Source organism: Lemur catta, chromosome 16, assembly GCF_020740605.2.
Source record: "Lemur catta isolate mLemCat1 chromosome 16, mLemCat1.pri, whole genome shotgun sequence".
NCBI classification, from domain to species: Eukaryota; Metazoa; Chordata; class Mammalia; order Primates; family Lemuridae; genus Lemur; species Lemur catta.
Window position 1 is genome coordinate 46,129,545 of NC_059143.1, and position 12,367 is coordinate 46,141,911.

The 12,367-nt window shown below is 39.2% G+C and overlaps 1 protein-coding gene across 1 annotated transcript; it reads right to left on the reverse strand.

Moving 5' to 3' along the window:
- Positions 1-420: 420 nt before the first annotated feature.
- On the reverse strand, positions 421-7,184 carry SERPINB3 (serpin family B member 3). Its single transcript, XM_045527593.1, has 8 exons — positions 7,112-7,184; positions 6,326-6,516; positions 5,862-5,918; positions 4,451-4,579; positions 3,617-3,734; positions 2,418-2,560; positions 1,600-1,755; positions 421-900 (listed from the first exon to the last, which is right to left on the reverse strand). Exons 2-8 carry the CDS (start codon positions 6,488-6,490, stop codon positions 490-492), a joined length of 1,179 nt encoding a protein of 392 aa, XP_045383549.1. The 5' UTR covers positions 6,491-6,516; positions 7,112-7,184; the 3' UTR covers positions 421-489.
- Between the last annotated feature and the right edge of the window lie 5,183 nt (positions 7,185-12,367).

Below are 12,367 nucleotides of genomic sequence, written 5' to 3' on the forward strand. Positions count from 1 at the left end.
ACTTGTATTTTTGGAAAGAAAAAAGGCAAAACAAAAAATAATTTAAGTCATTATTTTATTGATAATGTATTTTATAGAATCACAAAATCTACATATATTAAAAGGGTCTCAGATATCACCTAAATTCAAAGAATTGTGGGTGTCTAGGTCAACGAGTTTGAAGAGAAAGTAAGATTTGGTTTGTTTCATTTAAAATAAGTTCCAAACAATTATATTTCAAATTTAGAAGATACTGTATTAAAATAACCTTTTATATTATCTTGAAGTTTGGAATTTTTCCCCAAAGGAAATTTTTATTGGAGAGAAAGTAGATTTATATGTGTGTTTAGAAATAGAAAGATAGAGAGACATGATATTTCAACCATTAAATTCTTGGTGATGACTATGAGATTGAAAAGAAAAATGAATCAAGACAACCCATTGTTTCCAGCAATCAGTTTATTGGAACAACTCTGTGAACATCTTCCAAAAATTACAGGCTAATCACATCTAAGGGGAAGAGACTCTGGCAAAGAAGAGGATGCTGTTGGTCTTATTTTGCTTGATGAAGAATAGGAAAGGGTGATTACAATGGAACTCTTCATGAATTGAATAAGGAGGAGATGTTAGATTCATAGCTATGCCAGTGGCAGTAGAAGCCTCTGCTCCCTCCTCTGTGACCTCTACAAATGACTTGTGTAGGGCTTTAGTCACTGCAAGATCCCCGCTCCCAGTCATGCCTGAGAGGTCAGCATCCTGTGGAGAGAAAACGTCCACCACCCCAATGGCCATCAACACGTCCTTGAGGTCATAGGTCTTTTCCACTTTGAACCGAGGTAAGTATAAATCCACATCTCTCTTGCTCATATTCTGTGAGCTTGTCCATTCTATCAATTTCTCAGCAGTGAGTTTGTCTTCAAGCTATAAAAATGGAAAAAAGAAACTGACATGATTAACCATAGACCTCTAACACACCTTAACAATGAATTGAATATGTGTAAAGTTTTTATTTTAGCAATAAAGAAAAATACAAAAGGTTCAGTTTATTAGATATTATAATAAGCAAAATAACAGTCCTGATTATAAGTACATTTGATTATATATGCATAAGTACATATATATGTACATACATATATATATGTAAAAACAGAATCATTACATCATTTTGTACTAAGTGAACTCTATTTCATTATTCCTTATGCCAACAGTCTCCTACATGTGTCAATTTTTAATAGACTCTTCCTTTCCTGTACACATTACTTGTCACATTCTGTAATTACAGTGTCTACCCTATTATAATTCCTTTTTTTGCTTTATGTATTTGTAAATTTTTCTCACATTGCTATATATTTCTCTCAATCAAGTGTAAATTATCACATAATAATACCATCAAATTGATATTGACTGTATATAACTCTAATTAATTAATAATTGCTTAAGCCTTCAGTTTGTGTCAGGTCTTAGGTAAAAAGATATGTAATACGAAAGTGAATCATTGTTACTCATTTTGAGTTTTTCATTAATTTGAGGCTCCTTTGTCTAAAACCTTTTGCCTTGTTTAGACTTGGTACCTTAGGAACAAAACCGGGCAATAGAAGGATTGTGGAAGCAAGGTTTTACCTTCTGCAGACCATCTATTTCATTCGGCAGCAGCACGATCATGCTTAGGTCTTTGCCTTTGTATGGTATTTCCAGAACTCTGGCCTGCACATCCTCCAGCAAGGCAAAATTAAAGGATTTTCTTTGACTCATCATCTGTACAGATTTGCTTGTGTCCTGCAATAAATTAATGTGCCAAACAAATACCAAGTGAGACACAAGCCAAAAATGGTAATATTATTGAATTGCCACCACATCCTTCTCTTTCTAAGAAATAAGGCAGGAATTTTGTGACTAGGAGAAAAGATTTTCTGTAGGTATTTCTAACTAAATAAAGTTATAAGAATGAAATGTTTTACTTTGCATGGTACATTCCATCAGATGTGTTTAAATTTAGCATGAGTAGATAATAAAATGTGGTACATGTATACTATGGAATACTACTCAACTACAAAAAACAATGGTGATCTAACACCTCTTATATTATCCTGGATAGAGCTTGAGCCCATCCTTCAAAGTGAGGTATCACAAGCATGAAAAAATAAGCACCACATGTACTCTCCACCAAGTTGATACTAACTGATCAACACTAAGGTGCTCACGTGGTAGTAATATTCATTGGATGTTGGTCAGGTTAGGGGATGGGGGTGGGTAAACTCACAACTAATGGAGATAGAGCGCACTGTATGGGGGAAGGGCACACCTCTAGCCCTGGCTTGGGTGGGGCCAAGACATTACTTGTAACCAAAATGTTTGTACCCCCATAATATTCTGAAATAAAAAAATTAACATTCCCTGTATAACTACATTACATTATATAAATAAAATATAGATAATACCTTGTTCAGCCAAAATTCTCCCTCTTTAGTATCTTCTTTATTAAATTTCTTCTCCCACTGCCCTTTGAAATAGACTGCGTTCACAAGAACCAGTACAGTGGTGTTGTCAAGAGTCTTGTTAGGAAATAGGTCTTTGATTTTTCCTGCGAGGAAAAGAAAAAAAGCATCTGTCATGCAAGGTACAACTGATTTGTCTGGAAGATGCTTTGCAAAAGTTCGTGACTGATCATTAATTATTCACCGAGTCACTACTTTAGAAACTCACTGACCAACAGTTCACCAGACGCAGCTGTCCTCATGGCTGCAGCCCGGCAGAGTTACCCCTGTAGGAGATGCCACTGCTTGTGACGGGAAAGGGGTTGAGGTTCTCTGTCTGTGGGTGACGTCAGTCACCTACACTGAATACTGATAAACTGATTTTATCTGCTCTTTCAATATAGAATTCATTTCTCCCTCCCTGCCTGTCTTCCTATTTTTGTCAACTTTGGGCGCACTCACAGAGGAGTAGGACCTGATTGTTCTTTAGGACAAATATGAGCTCGATGCTCTGAAATACAAGCCCTGTGCTGTCAGACACTACTTCCTGGGTGTTTTTTTGTATTTATTCTCATGTTGAATTACTTTAAATTTGGCCTGTAATGAGAGTTGGGAGATAGGATGGATGTTCATAGATTGAAACCTTCGGTAAGTTGTCTACCATGCATGACAAAGACAGCTGTGACAATCCCTGCAGACGACGTGGGTGTAGGCGTGGTCCATGCCGCTCCAGCTCAGGTGGTAAAAAGAGTGGCTTACAGGAGGGCTGCTCATTTCCCAGTTAGTAAAGGAGAAGGGAACCCTTTGCAATGTTCTACTTAAAGATCCATAATCAAAAACTGGCTCTGATTTAAAGAAAAGGATATGATCTTGAAATGGGCCTGTGCAGAGACTTGGGATCCACAAAGATACAGTCATGTGGGGCCCTGTGCAAACAATTCTCCAGCTGTGTTTCCACGTAATTGGCTTCCTGTGAGTCCCTCCCTGTTTCCCCTTGGCTCTCCCACATTAACATGGACCGTTTCATCTTTTGCAGTGTCCTCTTGCCTCCCCTCTGCAAATCCATCTCAACACCCCACCCTCAGAACCCCACGCAGTGTCAGGCACAGGGCTCACTCACACAGGATACTCAAAAGTGTTCCTGTAATGGGCAATCCTCTTACCATTTGTTTGAGTTTCCACCCAGGAGTTAATCTTCTTTTCACTTTCTTCTGCAGCATTTTTAAAATCGACAGATTCTGCACTGGCCAGGTAAAATTCCTTAGTATTAGCTAAATATTCCTTTGAGATATGAAGGAAGAAAAGAGGAATTAAGGGTAACGTATCAGCAGCTATGTAGTAACGTTACCAAATTTAATTATTTATAATTATAATAAGTTGAATCCAGACCCTGAATGAATCCACTATCTCCTGCCCAAGCCTATTTTTGTGCAGCTGCCACGCCGTCCACGTGAAAGGGGTGCAGGCTGGCACAGGAAGGAAGTAACTGGAGGTCAATGCCATCTGGCAAACAGCAGGGGCACAAGAGACTGTGGTGCTCAAACTCCAAAGCACGTTGCTCTGAAGCAGGTGAGTTGCTTGTGAGGCCTCTTGCCAGTAATTCCAACCAAGACATTTCTCACCTTTGTGTCTTTCTCAGGCATTTAATATTTCCTGGTACTTCCCCAGCTGTCACCAGGGACTCACCCAAGCCTGCCCATGCCGGTAATATCCCATTAGCCTTACATTTTGCATCAACATGTGCTCCATATTACTGGCGTCTCATGACTCACTGTGCTGCCCCACCTCCTCTTTCCTCATCAGACTATCCCTAAATCCACACTTTCCTGGTGCATTGTCAGAGTCTGGGGTGGAGTTGTGGCAATCGAGCTAATGCACCCTAGTGCTCCCCACCTGAGAGGACCAGGCTCATCTCCCTTGCTCTACCACATTAGGCCATTCAGACACATAGGACCCAGCAGGCAGATTAAAGGTTTGGTAGGTCAGGTGAAATTTACCTGAAGGAATTTAAAAGTCTTTTCTCCATAGAGCCTGTTGACAATCTTCAGCTCATATGCATCTGTGGGTTTGTTTAATTCAGTCAGAAGCTTTTGAAATTGGTGATGCACATTTCCTGGCTTTTCATCCTTCAAACATCAAAAAGGAGCTCATTGAATTACCTTATCGATGAAATTACTAAACCCATGCTCAGTCTGTGATATCAATACCTAAAGGTGGGTAGTCTCAAAGATGAACTTTTGTGCCAATTCCCTGATATTTGGTGTATTTTTACCTCAAATACCCTTCAAAATCTACCTTACATTTAACTTCTTCCAGAAAATTCTTTCTTCTTGCTTTAACACATCCAATCTTTTCTCTTTTGAACTAAAGATGTAACACCATTCTACCACTGACTTGTCCCCTCATTGGTTTAAGTGGTTAAGTGTAACTTCCCAGCTAAACTCTAAGCTCCTCTAGGGCTAGAACCATATTTCATTTCTAACAGCCATCATGGATGTGATTATGTTGAAGTTTTGATTTTTAAAATATGTTATGACATGAAGTGCTGTTATACCCCTTGATGGAATCATCCTCTCAGACACATTGACTGTGATTTATGGCTTTTTCCTTATGATGGTCATTCTTTGCATATAAGAGCAGTGTGTGCCTGGTACTCAGCTGAGGGCTTTATATGAGTAGCTCCAAGTCTTTAGTCCAATTCAGATGAAAACAAGAAAGCTCAGAAAATTAAAAAAGTCTCTCTAAAGAGAGATAAATTAGCAAAACCAAGGTTTGAAGCTAAACCTGTCTGATGCTAGAAGCTTCTACTTTGCAGCTAAGAGTTTTACACCATTGAGGCTCTAAATCAATATATCTCATAGGTATCATTTCTCAAAATGTACTTGGAGTTTTGCTTATTCTTCTTCTTGATCTCATTGATGACAATTAAAATTAAATTATTTTAGCAACATTATTGTGATTAGTATAATTATTATTTTATAATAATAACTTTTGTTATGGACTTTTATAGGCCAGGCACTGTTGTAAATGTTTGCATGTATTTGCATGTATTGAGTCAGATTTTTTATTAACCCTAGTTTATTGGTATGACATCAGTGTGACTGAGCAGTTGCATCTTGCCTGTGTTCACTATTTGTGAAGAACAGAGGCGAAATTTGAACATAGCCTATGTAGCTTTAGACCCTTGCTCTTAAGTACAATGCTGACCTTCTTACAGTAAAGCAGAATGTGAAAATAACAATTATGTGACACGAAATGCAAGACCACTCTGTATGTCCCAATCTTTTTTGTCCAGGAATATTTCTAAAACTTGCCTTTAGTTTCTTAATTCATATGAAGTCCCAGCTTAAACTATGACCCACTGAGATATCCAAAGCTATTTCTGAACTGCATTGCTTTGTGACTCACATGACATGCTGCAGTTCTTTCTTTTGTGTTTTCTGTGACTTCATTAAAGTGAAGCACCTGGAAGAGAAATAAAGTGGGACAGGAAAATTTCATTCAGAAGATCTCTTTAAATCAGTGCTCACTCAATTATGGGAATTTCTGCTCAGCCCCTGTGCTACCCATCCGGCCCTGTGCTACCCATCAGCCCCTGCACCACCCATCAGGCCCTGTACTACCCATTAGCCCCTGCACCACCCATCAGGCCCTGTGCTACCCATCAGGCCCTGTACTACCCATCAGCCCCTGCACCACCCATCAGCCCCTGCACCACCCATCAGGCCCTGTACTACCCATCAGCCCCTGCACCACCCATCAGACCCTGTGCTACCCAACAGGCCACCGGATCTGGTGCCATCCGCATGCTCACTGACACAGTGATGGAGAGCAACGTTCAGACAGGTCAAGGTAACAAAGCTGACACCTACCTTCTCAATTTGTAGTGCAGTGTTTTCTCTGCACCCTAATAGCAGCATCGCAAATGCTGATGTGATGCTTAAAGGGGAATAGAAGATGTTATCCTCCTTTGATTTTCCAAACTGTCGGAACATATCTAAGGCAAACTGGGTGTTTGCTTCACTGAGTGACTTCATGGTGACCTTGGTGTGATCTGGAACTCCTGGAAAAGCATCAGATTCATTTTAAAATGACTTTACTGAATTGAGCATCACTTTGTAATAAAATTTTCTTACAGAAAGTGACATATCTGGATTACAGGATTCTGGCAATTAAAGTTTTCCTTCTTTTTACTTTTCAAGGCTTCTACAATGTCATGTATTAATCTCATAATTAGAAGACCCACAAAATTACTATTTTCAAAGACTTTGTAAACAGGAAATAGAACATCTTTATCTTTTCTTCATTGCTGGCTGTACTAGATCTAGGTAGAAACGCTTTATAACAAATGCTAAGATGAAGATTTCTGGGGATGCCATCCAGCCAGCTCTCAAGAGGCACCTCTGACTTTTCCTTCAAGGTTCTGTGGCTGCAAGGCACTCTTCCCCTAACCCCATGCTTCTAAGGGTGCATTTGTTCACTTGGAAATAAATAATTGAAAGGACAAATTTGATGAAGTAGGTATTTTAATTTTGCCCTTGCAGAATAAGCAAAATACAATTAGACAGAATGAAGTAGACGCATGATATAAAACACATTATTGTTATTATTCTGAAAAATAATTCATATTGTTACGTGGAGCATCTGGAAGCACTCACCTGTGTTCCTGGAGGAAGCAGAGGTTGTCAGGAAGCCTATGAGAGTCTCGGTGTTCTGAATGGTGAGATCCTGAATATATATTTCTTCTTTCTGCCCCTCCCACTTCATTGCGGTTGGTATTTCCAGTAAACCAACTTTAGATTTCATCACCAGGATAACACTCACCTTTATCAAAGTGAAAATTTATGAAAGAAGGACGGGACTTTTGTTCTACCAGTGTATTTCCTTTTTAATATGTGGGAAAAATTGCAAATCTGCAGTCATTGGCAATCATTGGCTTATTTGAAATGAATGTAGGTGCTTTTCTAACACCAATGAGAGTAAGTTTAAAATTTCAACTTCCTCTCATTCCCTTCAGCTCCATCCCTTTGTACACTTCCCCAGTTGTAAACACAATTCTTTCTGGTTTTGCTTGTGTAATTGTCTTTAAGGCATACTTGCAATACCAAACGGCCTAAGAGCTTACATTTGCTGTGTTTCACTTCTGAAAGGTTTTGTTCATCCTAACAATTTCCCTAGTAACTGTTCTTATAACCAGGAAAATAGTTCTAATTCTACATCCGAAGAGATACTGCGGAGATGTCTCAGCAAACCATGGACAACAGGGTTCTATTGCCTTCCCTTAAATGCTCTGCCTTGGCAGTGATCCTCTTGCTTACCTCCCATTCCCCTTGCAGCCATTCCAGTGCTTTCTTTTGCTTAAGGTGGGTGAGAAGGTTATTTACCTTGCTGGGTTAACATGCTGACAATGAGAAGAACAGGTAGGAAAACAAACACAGAAGCCATTTTGAATGGCAGCTTTCTAATTTTTCATATAAAAATGAAACAGAAAAATAAGTTGTTTGAGCTGTCAGGATCACAGTATTTCTCTGTCAAGCTCACCATTCATCACTCTGGGCTGGATGCCAGGATCCAATGCCTGTAAGAAATAACAAGAAGGGGGAAAGTGTTCTTTGAATGCTGTCATTAAGCCCATTTTTACTGGATCCTTATTCTCTGCATATGCATAGTGTTTCTATACGTAGAACAATATTAATGATTGTTGACCTTTACCGAGCTGGAATATTTATTTGCTTACTTGCACCTTATAGCAACTCATTAACGTAGGTGCATTTGTTATCCCTATTTCACCAATGAGAAAACACATCTGTGTGTAATGGCGCAGAGTCTGGGTCATATAGCTTGTGAATAGCATGGATGAGGTTTCAAGGCAGATAATCTGGCTGAGAGACCTGCATGTTTATCTGCCACCCTGCACCACATAAGACAGCCTTCAGGTTTAAAATGACATATTTCCCTCCTTTTTAAGTGATAAGGCCCTTTTTTCCTGTACTCTCAGAAGAGAAAATGTTCCCCCTGCCAAAAAAAAAAAAAAAAAAAAAAAAAAAATCTGAAGGGGAAGGAGTGGATCAAATACTAAGCCCTAGACCTGTCTTCTGTGGGGTCTCCCAGGGGCCAGGGGAGAAGGCTGGGCCCATAGACAACCTTGGGGGTTGTGTCCTGAGTGGTGATGGAAACAGGGTAATTTCTTCTGACTGCGGGGCTCAGAGAGACAGTCAAATCCTTCTCAATCTTGCCTTTCCCAAAGTGCTCTATCAAGCTTGGATTTAGGAGAAGTGAGCAACTTTGAGAGGGAAAAGTGAAGGGCAAAAACAAACAAACAAACAAACAAAATACCAGCGTTTTCCCTGGAATACCGCATACTCTGAGGGACGTCTGTGGCCAAGGAGAGGGCTGTTGTCCAAGGGCCATTTAACCCAATATCTCCCTGACCACCGGGGGGTGGGGGCTGTTTGTTCTATGGAGCCCTTTTTTTATAATTTACACACCATAAGGTTTACTATTTTAGATTGTGCAGTTCAGTATTTTTTAGTATATTCACAAAGTTGTGAAATTACCACCATGATCTCATTCCACAATAATTTTATTACCTCCAAAAGAAACCCCATATTTCATTCTTCCTTCTTTCCAGACCCTGGAAATCACTAATCTACCTCCTTCCTCCATGGATTTTCCTATTCTAAACATTTCATGTAAATGGAAACATACGATATTTGTCCTTCTGTGACTATTTTCACCTAGCGTTATTTTCAAGGTTCATCCATGTTGTTGCATAGATCAGTGCATCATTCCTTTTTAAGGCTGAATAATATTCCTTTGTATGGATATAGCACATTTTCTCCTTTTTTCTTATTTTTCCTTATTTATTTTTTAAGCACATTTTCTTTATTTCTTCATCAGTTGGTAGACATTTGTGCTGCTTCCATGTTTTGGCTCTTATGAATAATGATGCTCTGACCTTTCACGTACATTTTTTGTGTGGCATATGTCTTCATTTCTCTTGGGTGTATACCTACGAATGGAATCACTGGGTCATATGATAACTCTATGTTTAACATTTTGAGGAAATGCTGAACTGTTTTCCACAGTGGCTGAACCATCTTAGATTCCAGCCAGCAACGTATAGGGTTCTGATTTCTCCACATCCTCCCCAACACTTGTTATTGTCATGGGCCCATTTTAATACCAGCAATGAATTTGTTGTCTTAGCACATCACAAAGTCACAGAAGATTCATCTACAACAAAGTTCTGGAAACATATAGGATGGAAGTAGAGGATGACGGAGAGAAAGGTAGCTGGGTTTTGAAAACTGAAAGTTTCACCTGCTTGTTTCCCCAACCTCTGAGACATAGTGTTCTTAGGTTTCTTTTATGAATGTGCCCTGAATGAGATTGGGAGGTACAAGTTCTCTGAGTTGAGTTGGGGAATAGAGTAATGGAGTGTTGACGAAATAAAAAGTTAGTCCAAAGACAGAAGAAAAAGATGGGAAGATATCGAAGATGAAGAATTCTAAATATGAAGAATGTGGTCTTCTCAGTTGAGTATGTATTCAAGGCTATAGTCACAAGATGAAAAAGAACTTGCCTCTATATGGAGCAGGATGAGTTTACTTGGGTCCCAAAGAGAAAGAGATCTAACTTCCCCATAGGAGAGAAGCAAGAAGCTCAGTCTGGGAATGGAGGGAACAAATTGGATGACAAACTAAGACAAATTGAAGTGTCAGGGGGCCAGACTAAGGAAGGGAACTTCAGACTAAGGCTAAATCTCCTGAGACACTGAGGTTTGTTATGAAGAGGGTGAGTTTGAGGAAAAGGTACTAATTGATAATGACCAGGAGTTTGCTTAAATTTAGAAAGAACTTGGAGTAGTACAAATGACAAATCATTTCATGAATTTTCTGTTCCCAAAAGTGCTCCTGGCATGTGATAGACAAGATTGTGACTACCCGATATTATACATTGTCACAGGAAACTCAGCAATTGTCAGAAGTTTTTGCATATGTGCACTTGCCAATTTATGTCTGTCAGTGATTCATAAACACACACCAATTTCATTGGTTCCAAGGTTGCAGAAATAATTAAAAAAATACTCAACAGGAAATTGCACTTTCAGGAATCATCCTGCTATTATTAATGCTTTTACAGGTTGGTTAAGAAATATCTTCTAGATTTTTCTGAACCTCACTTCCTTGTGAAGGCTGTGAAGTTTTCTCAGCATTGTTACATTACAAATTAAAGAGAACATTTTATTTCTTTTCTCTTACCAAGTTTGTGCTTGTGGCTGTCTATATGGAAAATGGTTAGTGTTAGGTAGGGATAAGGAGGAGGAGGGGGAGGAACAGATGTCTTCTCCAGGGGAACTTAAAGGACTGAATAGGTATTTGGTCTATGATAGGGAGTTTTTAAGGACTGACTAACCAGAGACAGAGAAATCATAAAGAGGGGATATGATCCAGGCCACAAAGTTGGGGGGGGTCTTGGAACATGTGTACAAACAAGGTGACAGTGTACTAGAGTGACTTACCCTCATTAGCATAGTAGAAATCGCACCTACTCGTGACATGACAGTTTACAAATGCTATGGCAACTCCCAGAAATTGCCTTACAGGTTAAAAATGGGGAGGACTGGACATTCTGGGAACTCTCCAGCCCTTTCTGAAAAAATCCATAAATATTCAGCCCCCAACTTAAAATAGAATTAAAACCTTACTATAAAGGAGAGAATCCCATTCAATCTCAGGGTGGTCTCCACTTGCAGAGATAGACCCGGACCTTCTTTGGAACACACTTTCGTTTTCAGGGTTGTTTCTACTCATGGAGTTAGACCCGTTCCCTCTTCAGAATGTTCTGTACCTAATAAATTTTACTGTTTGGCTTGCTTGCATTTGTTTGGCTTGCTCATTTATTCCATCAACTCGATACCAGTAACCATTCTTTGGCACTGGAAACCAAGAACCAGGGAACACAAACCTGACATTTTGACATCAAACCTAACAGGGGAGAAGATTCTTCAAGCATTAAATAACAGGATTTGTGCCAATTACTGTATTCCCAAGGATCTCTCTACAGATATAGATATGAATATATTGACCAACCTCAGAACAAGGTCAATTAGCTTTCCTTTTTAAGTCTTCATGAGGAAAAACAACTCCAGTAAGGTTTAAAAAGAAGTTACTTAGGAAAATAGTCTCATCTAAGTATATCACGGAACACCAACAAAATGATTTTATGTACACTGACCTTCACCACTTCCCACCTTAACACAACTCAGGACAGACATCATACATACTCTATGCTTTCAACCAAATCTAACCCTATTTTCTCACTCATCTCCTATAACTCCTTCCCTGATTCTTCTTGACATTCTTGTTCAATTGCCAAAATACATCAATATAGATTTTCCCTTTTGTTAGAACTGTCCTTCTTCCTCAGTGCTTTATGTGAAATAGGAATTTCCTCCAATGACTGCACATCCCTTGATCTTTTCTCATGGGTATCTACTCACTTCCCTGTCCTCATATCATGAAGCCAGGCTAGGTCTTCTCTTTTATTCCCACTGGCTTTTCTAGCCACTGTCCTTTCCCGGTCTTCAATGTCCTATTGTAATTATCTGGCCATGCAGGTATACCATGTGCCCACTTGGTACGCTCTGTGCTACTCCTGAGAATATTAATTCACTAGGTAATTTGTCACCTGTCTACCCTTCCTTGGTTTTCCTCTTCATCTTAACAACTTCCATTATTCTGGGTGACTTCAGAGCTTTCATTGGCAACAAATGACATCTCCTTGCTCTTCTTGATACTTATTTCTCATGTAAGAAAAATACCCAATCAGGTAAAGTAGTATATGTTATACAATGGGGGATTATTTTAGATTTAACTGGGATGTTTTACTGAGTATAATTTTTTTAAGCT

Coding starts and splice junctions, on each gene's coding strand:
- SERPINB3 (XM_045527593.1), bottom strand. CDS start 6,490: ATGAAGTCACTCAGTGAAGCAAACACCCAGTTTGCCTTAGATATGTTC. Junction 3,735..4,450: donor AGACTTTTAAATTCCTTCAG/GTAAATTTCACC, acceptor CATATCTCAAAG/GAATATTTAGCTAATACTAA. Junction 901..1,599: donor AAATAGATGGTCTGCAGAAG/GTAAAACCTTGC, acceptor CCATTTTTATAG/CTTGAAGACAAACTCACTGC.